Genomic DNA, 17,697 nt, shown 5'->3' with positions numbered 1-17,697 from the left:
GGACTCACGCCCTCCCCAGGAGAGGCGCACGCACAGAAGCATGCCATTCCCAAGTTGTGTGGAGGATTAACAATGCGGGGGGGGGGGGGGGGGGGGGGGGAAACATAGTGTGTGTGTGTGTGTGTGTGTGTGGTGTGTGCGTGTGCGTGTGTGTGTGTGTGAGGAAGGGGTACAGGTAGACGTAGAGTGCTGCGGGTGACTCAGTCGACAGTGGGTGGCGCGCGCGGGTCGCCGCCTGGAGACCCACGGCCCACAGGTGCGAGCCCACGCAGCCACATCAGCCCCCCTCCCTCGTGGCGCTCCCTCCCACATCAGCCCCCTCTCCCTCTCCCTCTCCCTCTCCCCGTCGTCTCCTCCTCCGCTGTTGGGTACAGAGGCGGGAGGCTCGGCCCGGAACCAAGGGAGAAGAATCACGAACCAACGGAGACCAACAGCTTCAGCCAGATCACTGCCCGAGTGAATTGACATCGACATTCAGGGCATTGAGAAGACGCGTTTATCCAAAGCGACTTACAGAAGTACATTTGTCAAAGGAAGATAAACAACGCTATATCGCTGTGGGCACAGTGAGGATGTTCATAGAACCAAGTGCCAAGCACTAACCATCCCTAGGTTAACCCGTTCTCCGTATACACTAACCATCCCTAGGTTAACCCGTTCTCCGTATACACTAACCATCCCTAGGTTAACCCGTTCTCCGTATACACTAACCATCCCTAGGTTAACCCGTTCCCCGTATACACTAACCATCCCTAGGTTAACCCGTTCCCCGTATACACTAACCATCCCTAGGTTAACCCGTTCCCCGTATACACTAACCATCCCTAGGTTAACCCGTTCCCCGTATACACTAACCATCCCTAGGTTAACCCGTTCCCCGTATACGCTAACCATCACTAGGTTAACCCGTTCCCCGTATACACTAACCATCCCTAGGTTAACCCGTTCTCCGTATACAACACAGATAGCCAGGATAAGACAACGATAAGTGAACGTTCACGTTCACCCACACAATCCCACACGTACACACTCACCTACACACACGAGCACTCACCTACACTCGTACATACACACATGCGCGCAAAACACATGCACACACACACACACACACACACACACACACACACACAAACATAGGTGATCAGTGCAAAATGTACCATCATATAAATGTTCTAAATAAAAACCCGTGACAATGAACAGACTCTCGTAAAGAGCGCGCGTGAACATGGCGAGCTGACGCCAGAGCAAACTGCGGACGTCCTCCTCACCATGCGCTGGGCGGCGGGCGGCGGTCGCCTCACGCTGTAGGCGTAGTAGTTCAACATGGCGTACTCTATCATGGCCGCGAAGACAAACAGGAAGCAGACGGTGACGAACAGGTCCATGGCCGTCACGTACGACACCCGGGGCAGGGAGTTGCGGGCGACGGTGCTCAGCGTGGTCATGGTGAGCACCGTGGTGATGCCTACGAGAGGGGAGGAGACACACAAAAGGGGGGTGAGCGCTTTTGGCCGCGCCCGGTGGCGGCCATTTCGGAGCAGAACAAAGCCACTGGTCACTGTGGGTCCCACGACCTCACATCAGTTGGTTGGAAGCCTGGTTCAAGTCACTTTGGAGCCGAACCAGATGGATATCGGTTACTTGAGGTCTGTACCGATTTCAGCCAAATCCGTCACGTCCAGGGCAGGAATGTTGGGCCAGGGCGGCCCTCTGAACATGGTACACCCAGCGGGCCCCTGGTGGGCGGCCCTCTGAACATGGTACACCCAGCGGGCCCCTGGGCGGCCCTCTGAACATGGTACACCCAGGGGCCCCTGGTGGGCGGCACTCTGAACATGGTACACCCAGGGGCCCCTGGGCGGCCCTCTGAACATGGTACACCCAGGGGCCCCTGGGCGGCCCTCTGAACATGGTACACCCAGGGGCCCCTGGTGGGCGGCCCTCTGAACATGGTACACCCAGGGGCCCCTGGGTGGCCCTCTGAACATGGTACACCCAGGGGCCCCTGGTGGGCGGCCCTCTGAACATGGTACACCCAGGGGCCCCTGGTGGGAGGCCCTCTGAACATGGTACACCCAGCGGGCCCCTGAGCAGTGCTGTTATATCACGGCAGTGTGGTAGCTCCGGTGGGAGCGCCCCTTTGAACGGGGTAGCCTTCTTCAACTGATCATGAAACTAAAAAGGTGGTTTTGTAAAGGCCTTTTGGGCCAAAGATTCTGCCCTCTTTAAAAAGTCTTCTTGAATCACAAGCAGGAGAAGTACACAAACCTGTTGCACCTGTTAACAATAGTACTGTCTTCGCTGTGTCCACCTCTCAGCTAGAGCGCCAGCTGCTTAAGTCTCACTACGAGGACAGAGAGAATCAGTCTCCTGCGGAGCGTCACAGTCAAAGTGCTCTGGCAAGATGGTGGGGAGCTGGAGTGGCCAAAATGTGGTCAAACACAAGTCCTTATGGGCCAGAGAACAAACAGATCTTCTTTCCCATCCTAATCATCAAACGATGAGGACTCAATTGAATTGATAGTTAAATTGAAACATGTTTTTGTTTGTTTTGACTTGTACATTTTAGTTTAGAGGCTTCAATGATTGTACTGGTGGTATGTGACCCTAAACCCTTTCTAAACCGTAGTACGAATAACAAATTCATTATTATTTTGATTGTTTATTGAAAAGTTGATATTTATTGTATTATTTTATTATTGTTTATATTGACTGACAAATCAGGAATTGATTAGTCAATCATCTGTACATCTGTACAATGTTTCACTGAAGGGAGGAAGAGGAGGGATAAACGTGCGTAGTCTGTCTCCCTTCCCACCACTGACACTTACACTACCTCCCGTAAACAGTGTACTACTGACTGTTTACTGATCCACTGTTTACTGTATTCGCCCTGAGACACACCCCCTCCCCTCCCCGGCCTGGGCTGTCTATCCTACTGTTTAAGTGATTACTGTTTACATAGTTAATACTGGCCTTTCTCTATACTCTATCATTGCACTGCTATACTTTTTAAAGTATCAATATGCTTGCATTGTTCCTTTTTATTGTCTGTGATTAAAAAAACAAAAAATCAAATCTAGAAAATATCCCTGCACTGCTGTACGTACTTATTTGCACTACCATCATGACACACATTCTCCAAGAGAATGTATCATAAATAAGTACAACTAATTTAATTTGGACAGTTTTTTACATTATCTAGATGCATGTCTCATTTTCAAAATGTTACACGGGCTTGCACCTCCACCTCTGGGTGAGTTTATACAGCAGAAAAACAGCAGTGGCAGGGCAACTAGGGAAGCCACCAGGGGGGACTGTGTTATACAGTATAGACGTAGTAAGTTTGGCCAAACAGTCTTCTCAGTACGGGCCTCAAATTACTGGAACTGCCTTCCTATTGAACTTAGAGAAAGCCCCAGCTATCTATCATTTAGAACACAACTTAAGAGATGGATTAAAAACAACCAAAACTGTAATCAGCAATAACTGATCTGGCTTATCCTAAGTACTGCAGTTCTTAGTGCTGCACTTATTCTCTCTCTCTCTCTCTCTCTCTCTCTCTCTCTCTCTCTCTCTCTCTCTCTCTCTCTCTCTCTCTCTCTCTCTCTCTCTCTCTCGCTCTCTCTCTCTTATCTTTTTGTTTTCTTCTTGGATTTTATCTCATTAACGTAATGTGATGATGTGTTGACCTGACAAGGGACTAACTCTAAATGTCAATTGATGTGCATTGTCCCTTTTAAATAAACAAATAAATAAGAGCACCTTAGCATATCTTTTATCGTCCATTTATCCATGTGGATATTTTATTTTATTTGATCATCTTGTTCATGTTATGTGTACGCTGTGTGTGACGTGTACAAGCTACTGTGACTTTGAATTTCCCCTGGGGAGGAAATAAAGTATTCATCTATCTTCACCTTATGGCCTTGAGGCCATGGCATGGTCTTCATGACCTCAAAGAAATGTCCCCCACGGCAGGACAAGTGGCCTTCACCCTGAAATACCTAAATCCCTGGCCTGGTCACATCAGTTAATAACCGGTGAACCACTTCTCACTTACTCTGAATGAGTTCAGTCAGTTCATATCCATCTGATAGCACCTAATTGGCGCTATCAGATCTATCTGCATCTATATTTAGTCTTATATTTTGTAAGTGAATATGTAATTAATGTGCTTGTTTTGACACAGTTACCAGACCATGTTACAGTAGGCTACTTTATGTATGGGATATATTATTATTTTCTTGGAATATTATTGTCTGTGGAATTGTAGAGAACTTAAATATTTGTATTCTCTCTACTCTCTATATGTCAGTGAAATTAAATAATTAATTTCAAAATTTCTAAAAATTAATTGTAAAGGAGACATTCTCTGTGACATGTAATAGACCTATGGTCAACAAGAGGGCTTTAACAGACAAAGACACACACACACACACACACACACACACACACACACACACACACACACACACACACACACACACACACACACACACACACACAAACACAGACCACACAGAAGATGGCCACCTTTTCGTCTCTGACTGTACTCTCTCTCTCTGTCTCTGTCTCTGTCTCTCTCTCTCTCTCTCTGTCTCTGTCTCTGTCTCTCTCTCTCTCTGTCTCTCTCTCCCTCTGTCTCTGTCTCCCTCTGTCTCTGTGTCTCTCTCTCTCTCTCTCTCTCTCTCTCTCTCTCTCTCTCTCTCTCTCTCTCTCTCTCTCTCTCTCTCTCTCTCTCTCTCTCTCATGCCCTCCCTCACTACTCTCTCATCCCGTGGAAGTCTTTCATGGCCGCCGTGTGCCACTGTTATCCTCGGTAGTATCCATGGAGACGATGGCTTCCATCTATTTCAAGGCACCATCTCTGATTTACCCAAGTGCTTGTCTAGACTCTCTCTCTCTCTCTCTCTCTCTCTCTCTCTCTCTCTCTCTCTCTCTCTCTCTCTCTCTCTCTCTCTCCACCTTTTCTCTTCTAGCTTCTGGAAACGTACTTCAAACATACGTAACCGGCACCTCTCAGCAGAACTGAAAGTTGCAGTTCTTTATTTTTCAGTAGTGCAGCGACCGTGTGAGAATGGTTTAAAAAGTATGTTCATTATCTTGCTTCCTTTTCCGGGGGCAATAAAATGAGGTTAAGCCAACGCACCTGGGCTCTGGGCGGGGGGCTCTGGGCTCTGGGCTCTGGGCGGGGGGCTCTGGGCTCTGGGCTCTGGGCTCTGGGCGGGGGGCTCTGGGCTCTGGGCTCTGGGCGGGGGGCTCTGGGCGGGGGGCTCTGGGCAGGGGGCTCTGGGCTCTGGGCTCTGGGCGGGGGGCTCTGGGCTCTGGGCGGGGGGCTCTGGGCTCTGGGCTCTGGGCTCTGGGCGGGGGGCTCTGGGCGGGGGGCCATGGGCTCTGGGCTCTGGGCGGGGGGCTCTGGGCGGGGGGCCATGGGCTCTGGGCTCTGGGCTCTGGGCTCTGGGCTCGGGGCGGGGGGCTCTGGGGTCTGGGTGGGGGGCTCTGGGGATGGGGAGGATTCTGTCGCTTCAAACCCACAAAAAAAATCCAGGATTTTCCCCTTAGTTTTGTTTATTCTCTTGAATAATGCCCCTCAGAGGTGTCTCGTGGTCAGACAAAAGCTTAGACGAAGGTGGAGTGCATTGTCTCAAACTACAGGGGGCCTCCATGCATACTATGCATCGCTCTGTGATCAAATCGCATCGCCTGCGTTTTATGCAGAAAAAATGTATGTTTAATGTCGGCACCTGCAAGACGTAAAAGATTGCGCTGCGTTTGACACATCTCAAAAGATGCATTAAAACGGGACTAGGGGAGGTCAGACTTCAAATGCGCCCGAGGGATAACTAGATGTGTTGGAAAAAAAAACCCATTACAACAACTGTGTTGCATTGTTGTTTTGGGGACATTTAAAAAAAATTATAATAACGTTGCCAAGGAAACCTAGGCTGTCTCTTATGTGCAGACAGAAAAAAAAAAAAGAAAAAAAAAGCTTGAATCACATGACTCCGAGTACCACCGTTGAAGAGTTGAATAACTCCAGGTACAAATCGGTCCTATGTCCTATATATTGTTGACGTTTATCTTTCTTCAAATCTAGCATGCAATCTTCTTTAGTTTATATCTCTTGTAGTGTTGTTTCCCCCAGTGTCGTGTTGGGAAGCCCTTTGTGTTGCAATTGTTCACACAAAGTATAATGTGATGGCAACAGGGTCGCCTCTGTTGTTTTGTTGAAGCTGCTGTGTGTATTCTGTGGTTGTGTTTTGGTTGCTCTGTCTTCATAGGCTCAGGAGCCTATAAGCAGGCTTGGCTCAGGAGCCTATAAGCAGGCTTGGCCCAGGAGCCTATAAGCAGGCTTGGCCCAGGAGCCTATGAAGCAGGCTTGGCACATGAGCCTATAAAGCAGGCTTGGCACATGAGCCTATAAAGCAGGCTTGGCCCAGGAGCCTATAAAGCAGGCTTGGCCCAGGAGCCTATAAAGCAGGCTTGGCTCAGGAGCCTATAAGCAGGCTTGGCCCAGGAGCCTATAAAGCAGGCTTGGCCCAGGAGCATATAAAGCAGGCTTGGCTCAGGAGCCTATAAGCAGGCCTGTCAAATTGGCTCACTTTCCTCCCAGGCCTGCAGACTGACATTGTTTCTGTCATTTGTGTTTAGTTGTATCACTTCTACATTTCATCCTCCACATGTACCCACACACTGCAGACATACTGATCTACTGACAAGCACATTTCATTCTATATCCTTTATTCAACATTATGTGTTTAATTCAAGACTATGTGTGATCTCCCTCTTGTTGTTGCGCACCTTTGAGCCAGGTTTCAACAATAAATAAAGTTTGACTGATCAATTCAGCAAGGCTAAAGATAGCGGTGCTAGCACTCAGCCAAGCTACCAAGTGTATACAGTTACCGATGCAACTGTAAATAGCCGTGGCCTGGGAGGAAATCCGAATTACGTTAATTCAAACCCCCACAGCATCCAAGATGGAAGCTGTAGCTGCAGTGAAAGACGTTGTTAAATACGGTTATTACAGTATTTAACAACTACTGTCTTATTTATGTCTCCTAAATCAGTTGTGCACAGTACAGTCCAACTTTTATCTGTGGACATGTTACAGTGTTTGTATGCAAACAAATATGAGGCTACTTGTACTGCATGATCCACTGGTATTGCTGACAAGGGCTGACCCAGGTAGAACTGGTATTGCTCATAATAAATAGCGTCGAGGTTTTCAGACTTTTTGTCCTGGAACGTGGTCAACCCAAGTTCCGAGGTGAATGGAACGGCCATTAAAGCCATTATCAGGATTAATATCCACAGCCAACATCTGCTCTGCAATGACTCTATACAGATTAAATCTATCATTTTAACGCACATATTTAGAGACAAACAGGGGCGGACGGTGTATAGGGGCGATTTGGGCGATGCACTACCAACGGGGAGAAAGAGGGATTTTTTTTTCTCACCAATTCTATCATAGCAACAGTAGTTAACAGTGTTCTGTCATTGTCCAATCAGATTCGTCAGATTCAAGTCATGTTTCAAATGGTCCCGCCTCTTTGGGTCGATTTCAATCACGTGTAAAATCACCCCAGGAGTCTCTCCTTGACTCTCATGTAAAATGTTTTTTTTTTTCTTTTCGAAAAACAGAGCCTTCAATGCTATGGGTTCTCTATGGGGTCCGGGGGGCTCGCCCCAGCGCGCTTGTGTCATACGTAACTGAGCAAAGAGAGGGAGGGGGCTTCTTCCATCAAGTCACGTACTACTTTCCAGATTGCGACTGTAGTGCAATTCCGTCGTGTCTTTGAAAGAAGTTCCTTTTAGTCTGCGATCAAATTAAGACAAATTGGCATTAGAACAATCAGGATCTTTCAGGACCAAATGTAATAATTAAGCAGGTTTCTACAAAAATGACATCAGAGGATTTTCAAAAAAAATGGTACGAGAGGAAAAGCAGTCTAGAAGGCTGTGAAGAAGCTAACGCAGTCTTCTGCTACCGCTGCCCCTCTCCCACCCTGACGGAGGCTGTCAGACGGCGCAGGGAATCGACTGGTGTGACAGATCGAGATGAGATTTATGGCTCTTGGGAGGGTGAACATTGGCACTCAACTCCAACAACTCCAAGATAATTTGACTGCACTACCTTTGAAATGTTGCTGATTTTGTCAGCTGATTTTGTATTTCATTTGTGTATGAAAAGACATTGTTTGTGCAATGTTGAGGAATGTAAAATGATTGTATTTGTATGTACCACTGTGATAACTTATTTTGCTTTTGTAAGCCAATTCTTTCAATGTCAGTCAATAAATACTTGACCCATATGCTGCCCCTGACTTTATGTTGTTGCCAGACATATCTTGTGTCCTGTTTAGCTATTTTACATCAAACAACATTAGATTCATGTAAATAATTAATTGTGAAGCTACACCATTTTTGTTTATGGAGTTGCCATCTAGTGGACACAAGAAGGATCTCTGTATGAGTTAATCAGCTAACAACAAATTGATACGGTCTTGCTTAATGAATCACCGATTGAATGGGTCACCATAATCATTATCATTTTTTTCAGGAGCCACCACTGGAGACAAATGATCCAGATCCATAGCAAGAGAGCACGTTAGGAAAATAAGTTGAGTCTCCTCGGGAGTAATGACGGGTTACCATCATAAATCCTTTCTATAGCTTATACAGACAGGGGACGCCACACCTCTCTGCCAAGAGTAGTTAGGGTGAGGTGCCTTGCTCAGGGACCAGGGTTAGGGTTAGGGTTAACCAAACCCGCTCTACCTCCTGAGCTACTGCCGCCAAGCGCACGTTAATATGCTCTCCGATGCAGACAGGCGGTCAGCTACAGCTCCGCTGTCAGCGGGTGATGTGCGCTGCAGACGGTGCGGTGCGTCTAGTGATCTAGACCTCATTGCCACCTCCTACCTGCTCAGCATTGAAGTGTCAGAATTCACTGGAAGCGACGGCTAATTACCTAAATAGCCAAATTCAATATTATCCCGTTGTTGTTAAAGGCCTTGTGAAAAATAAGAGTGAGAGTAAAGGTAACATTGTTGAACGTTACTGTTCTTATTGTGTATAAATGAAATCTGAATATTTATTGAAAGCTTTTTCAATTGACAGTACAAGGAAGGAAACATACAAGGACAGACCAAGAAGAACAAAATGGAAAAGCTTCAGCAGTCGTTCCCGGCTGATTTCTGCTCAGTTTTGCAAGAAAGTAAACATTCAATTAGATTCCTATGCCTGGGGAAGAGCCAGCCTGCGACCAAGAGACTGTCAGAGACTTAGCTCTTTAATGTCAATGTGAGATGGGTTTAGAGAAAGAAAGCCATAGCAACCGCTATTCTTTACTGTAATTATTTATGTTTTTAAGAACATTTCTCAAAGGAAGCTTGCCGTTTTTTTACCGCCTCCACTCGCGAATCGCTAAGTTGGCATAGCTTCCATTCTGCACTTCCTGATCAACTGTATCAAATCTGCTTTGTTTAAAAACACACGGCTAAGTGTATGTTTCTTATTCTGAGCATACCTCCCAGGCCGTCGCCCCTCCCTCCTATCGGAGTAATAACCGATCTATGCCTGCTGGAGGGCGGACAGGGGAAGGACAGCCCGCACATCCACAGTACACCTATCATACACACACAAACGCTCAATACTTACATCACCGGCTGTGCTACGCTAATAGTTTGCGTGCGTTCAGAGCCTGAAAACGCCTTACTTACTCACTGGGTAAAATGATTTACTAAGTAACGTTGCAGAACATACATGGTACAAGTTCCATTTCACTGCATGGACAATGGAATATTATATTACAAAGGATGTGGTAACACCATGGAAACAAACAGCTTCGTACCCAGTATTTAAGAAGACGTACCATGACACTAGAGGTAAACTGTTCCTGCGGAGGTTGTTACCAGGTAAGTAGTGCTGTAATTCCATAGTTTCTAAGGTAAATTGAATGAACCCTTTATAAATGGGTGTTGCTATGAACAATAACTATATAAGAAAAAGTAATTTATTGGGAAGTACTATGTTAATTTCTAGATAGTACATCTAGATAGTACATAGATAGTACTTGGGCTGTTACCTACATAAACCTTGGATGACTACACTTGAATTTATGGGTAATAGAAGAGGTGTTTCTAAGAACTGGTTGCCTACTTGCCTAGGAAGTACGCAATTATATCTGAGTTATTACCAACCTAAAACAGTCACAACTACATGGTACTTAGTTGAGTTGATGGGTAATAGTGTTTTTCTTAGGTTTTTCTTCTTATTACAGTGGTAATTACCCAATAATATACTATGATTTACCATATATTTACCGGGTAAATACCTAGTGATTAGGGGACTGTAAAAGGAAGGGTTACCAATATAAGAGACAAATACTAACTTATTGTCATTGTCTGAATTTAAATATCACTGAAGAAAACAAAAAACTAAAATAGAACCTCAAAGGTTGGTAAAAACAAACAAACTTTGGATGCAACTTCATATCGTTTGGTGAAAACGTAACAATTTCAAATGCTTAAAATGTTGCCCTGACATTTCAGTCAACATCACTGGCAGGACGTTCGATGAGAAAACCATGAGACAGGAACAAGACAGACGGACAAGCTAACAACTGACAGGACAGGAGCCACACAGCTTGTGGAGAGGAAAGCACTTTGCACCTCAGAAGAACTAGACAGTATATTTCAAATGACACTTCATTCGAATGACACAAGGATGGCGACGTTTACGCTATACCATTTTATTATATATAATATAGTTATTTATTCGTCAAATCCTTTTAAGTACGTTCAAGTAAGTCCATTTGATTCACACACTATATTTGACGAAATGTTACCCAATTATTTGGAAATAAGCTCTTCTTACCGTATTGTCCACATGAAAGCAGGAGCTACACTAACCATCAACAGGACAGCCAGAGGACTTTATCCAAGAAAAGAATAATGACTCTAAACACGGAAGCAAATTAAACACATGCATGAATAAGTAACCAAACAGACTAAATATATCCATAACTAATTACTGGGTGCATGGGAAATATGCCGGAATGTATAGTTGCTGTCTTCTTTTTAGGGAAACATAATCTAGAATGGCAGTGTGTGACTTGGATGTGGTCACACGCACGCACGCACGCACGCACGCAGGCACGCACGCACGCAAGCGCCGCACGCACGCACGCACGCACGCACGCACACACACACACACACACACACACACACACACACACACACACACACACACAACCCTCACAACTCTCTCTCTCTCACACACAGACACAGTATATTTTTTGGAGTGTGCATCTTTTTTTGCGCCTTACACACACTCAGACATGAACACACACACACACACAGGGGTAATTCCCTCTCTCTCTCTCTTTCTCATCTACACACAATCAACCCCTTTATATTTCAAGCGCAGAATCACCATGCAGCATGCCCCGGTACAAACCATTAACCAGAAAAAATAGGACAAAACAGATCTACGTTAAAGGGATGTTTGAATAGGTGGCAATAAAGGTAGGTTTGTGTGTCTGTGTGTGTCCTTACACACAAACAAACACACACACACACACACACACACACACACACTCGCGTAGTGTGTGTTTTCCCGGCTTGGCAGGTGGAAGTGGTGGAGGCTGTGGTGGTGGCAGTGCTAGTGGTGTTGGGGTGGTGTTGAGGTACCCAGGGCGGGGCTAGTGGTGTTGGGGTGGTGTTGAGGTACCCAGGGCGGTGCTAGTGGTGTTGGGGTGGTGTTGAGGTACCCAGGGCGGTGCTAGTGGTGTTGGGGTGGTGTTGCGGTACCCAGGGCGGTGCTAGTGGTGTTGGGGTGGTGTTGAGGTACGTAGGGCGGTGCTAGTGGTGTTGGGGTGGTGTTGAGGTACCCAGGGCGGTGCTAGTGGTGTTGGGGTGGTGTTGTGGTACCCAGGGCGGTGCTAGTGGTGTTGGGGTGGTGTTGAGGTACGTAGGGCGGTGCTAGTGGTGTTGGGGTGGTGTTGAGGTACCCAGGGCGGTGCTAGTGGTGTTGGGGTGGTGTTGTGGTACCCAGGGCGGTGCTAGTGGTGTTGGGGTGGTGTTGAGGTACGTAGGGCGGTGCTAGTGGTGTTGGGGTGGTGTTGAGGTACCCAGGGCGGTGCTAGTGGTGTTGGGGTGGTGTTGAGGTACGTAGGGAGGTGCTAGTGGTGTTGGGGTGGTGTTGAGGTACGTAGGGAGGTGCTAGTGGTGTTGGGGTGGTGTTGAGGTACGTAGGGCGGTGCTAGTGGTGTTGGGGTGGTGTTGAGGTACGTAGGGTGGTGCTAGTGGTGTTGGGGTGGTGTTGCGGTACCTAGGGCGGTGCGTGCAGGCGTAGCGTCGCTCTTCAGCCAGAAGGAGACCCAGGACAGCACCACGGTGAGGATGCAGGGGATGTACGTCTGGATGGTGAAGTAGCCCATCCGCCGGCTCAGCTCGAAGTACACCGTCATCAGGACGTAGTCGCCTGGGCAGGGGGCGGAGCACACGGCGGGAACGGAGGGACAAGTGAGAGGGGGAACGCCCGTCGCATCGGAGAGGGGACACACGGACACGCGTTTGATTGTTTTTTCGTCGTCGTTATCTTTTCCATGGTTGATTCTTTAACTGCTTCCCTGGCAGTAAGGCCGACTCGTATCCGAGTGAGAGCGTGAGTGATTTGGAGAGAGCGACAGAGAGAGATAGAGAGAGGGTGATTCAGAGGGAGGGAGAGAGAGAGAGTTTGATAGAGAGACAGAGAGATGGATATTGATAGAGAGAGAGAGAGAGAGAGAAAGAGAGAGAGAGAGAGAGTTTGATAGAGAGACAGAGAGATGGATATTGATAGAGAGACAGAGAGATGGATATTGATAGAGAGACAGAGAGATGGATATTGATAGAGGGAGAGAGAGATTGAGAGAGGGGAGGGGGTGTAATGGGAAAATGTTTTTTTTCAAATCAAATCAAATAATGTTTACTTCACAAAGCTTCCTGTATTCTCATCAAGTAGCAGAATGCATAAGGGGATCTCTGCTCCCTCGTGACCGGTATACCCCAGGCACAAAGGTTAACGTTAGATAACACTAGGAACAGGTAGGGTGGCTAGACAGTGCGAGGAATAGGAGACAGAGCCTACATGATGAAGGGGAAACAACATGATGGATTTTTCCATCACACATCACGTGTGGAGCAGAGCTGTTCTCAGCGTGTCAGAGACCTGCGCCACGGTATAAGAAGTCCTCTCTTTTGCCAACGCATCGGACTGGAGCTCTCAGAGAGACGCAGGGCGAACTCCCATCTGAGGCCTCACATTATTGTATGTGAAGCCTCGGATTATTGTATGTTTGTTGTAAGTTTGTTGTATGTAATTGTATGTTTATTACTTAAATATATGACCCTAATTGTTAGAAGTATACGTTATCTTAAACAGTTTACACAGAATTGATAGACGTGGGCCAAATGGGCCCACCACAGGAGAAAAGAGTAAGAGGAGATGGGGGGAGAAAGGGCAAAGCCACAAGGGCCATCGACTCATCAGTGGTTGTGTGGGGGAAATAAATAACCAAAGGAAGGGGAAATGAATAGATCAAAAGATGGTCAGGAAAACGATGAGAGTGAACTAGGCGCCAGCATACTGGCTACAGCTTATAACTCAAAGGTCAAATTAAAAGGTTATCCACACACGGACACACACACAGACACAGACACACACACACACACACACACACACACACACACACACACACAAAGAGGCATCTACAAGGAAGGGAGGCCAACAAAGGAGAGCTAATAAAAGACAATATTGCAGAAGGTGAAGAAGGCTTATGAAAGGTAACTATGGTGAAGGGGCTCTGAGCGGAGCCGCCACATTGACTAGAAACATCAAAACCAATTGTCGGCACCCTTGTGGTTCCTTGTTCAGAGGCCCTTGGGAGACACCTCATTAAGACAGGAGGGGACCCTGATGTGGGCCGTAGACTCACGTCCCTTCATGTTTTAGCGGTGGGGCGGAATTCAAATTCAAGGGTAGGATGGGATTTTTAAAATGTTTTTTAGATGTTTTTTTAATTTTGCGAGACATCCGGGTTTACCACAACAGTCAGTCAGTGTGTTTACACGCACAGCTTAATCCGATTAAAGCCATAGTTCGACTATGCTCCGCAATTGGTCAACGGCAATTGTCCGCGTATACATGGCGGTGAGTAAATCGATTCATTGGCCGAAGCGTGTCATGCCCCGGTACGATAGGTGGCGCTGTGCCCATTTCAACTAGTGGTGATAGAGCCACCGGCTGACCTCTTTACGTCACCAGCAACAACAAACTCGCCTGCATTCGAGAAAGATGTTTTCAGCAGACAGCTGTCAGTTCACTTCGGGTCCATATCATTTCTCCGACGCTCCATTGTTCCGACCTCTCGGTCGTATGCGGACTCCAGCCGGAGGAGCTGGCTCTGCCGGCGGAGCAGTCCGCATACGAGGTCAGAACAATGGAGCGTCGGAGAAATGATCTGGTCCTGAGGTGAACTGACAGCTGTCTGCTGAAAACATTGCTTTCCCCTCCATGTCGCCTTTCAATCTGGACCTCAGAGAGTCAAAGCCAAAGTTCCTTTCCCCTAATTCCTTCTCACCATGGGCGAGATTAACCCGACTAGGAGTCTTTACTTGACAACAACAACACGACTATCGTCTCCTTCTACTTCCGGCTCACGGCCCCGGGAAAAGATCTCGAGCATGTGCAGAACGCAATTCAACGCATAATCCAATCCCATTCCGTACATGCACGCTTAACTCGACTATGAATCGCATTATCTAGGGGTCTTAACTCGACTATGAGAAACCCAATTAGATTGATTTTAGCTCGACTAAGGTGTATACATGCATCTTAATAATCCAATCATAGTTGGACTAACCCAATAATTCGACTTTCTTGAGTGTCCTGTAAACGCACTGAGTGCTTCGAGGAGGATATTGCCTACGTGTTTTTTTGTTTAAATAGTACTGTGGTTTGATCGTTGCAGAGGGGCCTCATCGGAGCATGGGATGTATTTATAAAAACAAGTATCATGATATATGGAGACCTACGTGTCACATTTGGGTTCACGTTACGTACAGTTAGAATAAACAGTCATATGGACTGACTGAATGAAGCACTTTTCCTTCACTGTGGCGACCCGAGTGACTCCACAATTAGTGAATCATTCACATAATCATACAGTAAATAACATTTTAGTATGCGCTGACACATACACTGTGACGTATCAAAGGGGGGGGGGGGGGGGGTTCCGATATTTCATCCATAATTAGCCTATGACAGAGCTCGGCTGGAACAGTGTCGCCATAGATACATGGATACATGGATACATGGATACATCCAATCTCTTTTGGATACAAAGAGGGTGAACTGGTTCCCCCCTTGTCATGTAAAAAGGTATTTAAATAGATACACATGATCCTCAGGATGGATTTATAATAGGCTAGTGCTATCCCAACTCGGTGGGGAGCTTTTGAGTTTCATATTTTTTTCATATTTTCACAAAATCCATTATATTAGTTTAGCTTCCTCCTCTTGACGAATAATACAAACATAATAAAATGAATAGGTTGTTTTACACTTTGGGTTTTAGATTGCACAAGGGGGATGGGTTCATGGACCCGTGGCCCAGTGTTGAGTTCACCAGGTGGCACATTGGACGAAGCTAACGGCCGTCTCGGAGCCACGGTTGCAACGGTACAAAAAACAAGCTAAATTAGAACGCTTTGGAAAAGATGACGGTATTTTATGTCCCACATAACCTAAAGTCAATGGCAGGGTGGTGAAAAAGTAAAACGGCTCCCATGACCTCAGCAATTCTCGAACTGATAAGGTGTTAGCTAAAATGCTAGTTTAGGTGTTATCTTAGATTAGTGCTCAGGTGTTATCTTAGATTAGTGCTTAGGTGTTATCTTAGATTAGTAGATAACAGCAGACAAGGGCTGTGTAGGGAAGGGAGCAGAAATAGATTTAAAAAAAATGGAAATAGAGGAAAGAAAGAGAGAGAAATGAGACGGTGCAGCACTTTTCCAAGATTGTCAAAACCAGTAAATTAATGATAGGTATTTTTAGATTAGCTAATTGGCGGTACGCACTGCAAACGAGCTGGGCCAAATCAAATTACAAAGAAAAGAGGTAGCGAGAAGAAAGGCAAATACGTGCATACATATTTAATGATTTAATTAATGGGTTTTTGTTTATTAGGTTTATTTTCCCTCTTGCGCTCACCTCAGCAGAAAATGAGTAGAACGTTTGTGCTTGGCTTTGGGGATTGAACACAGAGATAATAATCATGCATAAGGTCATGTGTGGAGGGCAGGGCAGCGGACCCCAGCCACAAGCAGGGATGCCAGCAGGAATTAATGACATACAAGAATGCAAATTTCCTTTGGAAATGCAAATACCACGACGTGCTATGAAGCGGCAGGAAACCAACCAACATTTTTTCTCAGCGTTTGCTTTTTTTTTTCCTTAAGGCTGACAAATTTTATGTTAGCCAATCATGAAAATCAAGTCATTAAAATTCTTCAGATGGTGCACCTTTAAAAGTGTAACCTGCAAGATTTGGCAGAATCAGGCCTCCACAACCAAAATAAATAGAGGGTAGCATATTAACAAAGAGATGTGGTGCCAACCCCTAATTTGGGTAAGGTTATGCAATAAGTTTCCTTTATAAGCTATTGATACATAGCTGTAAGCATTAACAGCTGGTTACTGACCAGTCTAGAAGATATATATATATATATATATATATATATATATATATATATATATATATATATATATATAGTAGGCCTACCTAATATATTAGTACCTAATATCATTATGATAACTGCAACCTATAGCACTTAAAGCCCTATTTGTGCTGTGCCATCTACTCAAAAATACAGATGCCTAGGAGTTTTAAACTTGGAGCGTTGAGTCAGCTCGCGTTATGCAGATCAGACCGTGATCCATATGCTCTGATGAGCATATGGCACCAAAAATAATGTGCAAAAAATGTAATGGATGGGACACATGCAGCTGGTAAACAAGGTTAAACTGAGGCTAATAAAGCCCCTTCATCCTCTGGTTCATGAACGCCTCACTCAAGGGACCGTTAACAACATGCCCTCATCTTCCCTGGACAGTTTCTTTGGAAGGACATTCAGTACCCTTGTGTAGCCAAAATTGTCTTGGCAAATGTGGGGTCTGGTTATTAGTGTTGGACACCTGTTTTACTACACTAAATGTTTTCTACACCTGTCGGCCACCAACGCCGCAAAGCAACCAGACAAAATGACAGGCCACAAATGCGTCCCGCCCCCATTGTACAAGACTTTACCCCCAGCGTCGGAGCTCGGTGGAGATAGGAAGCTCGGAGCAGTGGGGAGTTTAATCATTAAGCTTCCTTTTGAATCTTTAATCCTAGTGATTAATGTCAAACGTGCAAAAAAACCTCAAAAGAACCAAGGGACCCATTTACAATTCTAGCCATAGGGAATATTCCCCGGCTCTGAGCTCGGGGTCAAATGTTTAACCAATGGGCTGGGAGGGTGGGCGTCATGGTTACATGGCGATGACCTCTACTCGGCCAACGGGCAAAACGTGGTGCAGCAGCTCACCTCCGCCCTCGCTCTTTCAAGTGTTTTAGAACATGTTGATCTTCATGTGTTCTCA

The 17,697-nt window shown here is 46.1% G+C and overlaps 1 protein-coding gene across 1 annotated transcript in view; it reads right to left on the bottom strand.

Moving 5' to 3' along the window:
• LOC311369541 (gamma-aminobutyric acid receptor subunit gamma-3-like) overlaps positions 1-17,697 on the bottom strand; it is a gene marked incomplete at its 3' end in the record, with an annotated part of 72,272 nt that overhangs the window by 4,006 nt on the left and 50,569 nt on the right. Inside the window, exons 7-8 of the mRNA XM_084487768.1 lie at positions 12,343-12,495; positions 1,269-1,465 (exon numbers count right to left, since the gene is read on the bottom strand). Coding sequence (XP_084343894.1) covers positions 1,269-1,465; positions 12,343-12,495 — 350 coding nt within the window. The remainder of the gene's footprint in view (positions 1-1,268; positions 1,466-12,342; positions 12,496-17,697) is intronic.

Source organism: Micromesistius poutassou, assembly GCF_964030765.1.
Source record: "Micromesistius poutassou genome assembly, chromosome: 24".
NCBI lineage: Eukaryota > Metazoa > Chordata > Actinopteri > Gadiformes > Gadidae > Micromesistius > Micromesistius poutassou.
The sequence above is the reverse complement of the archived record's forward strand: the minus strand, read 5'-3'. Positions and strand labels throughout refer to the sequence as shown.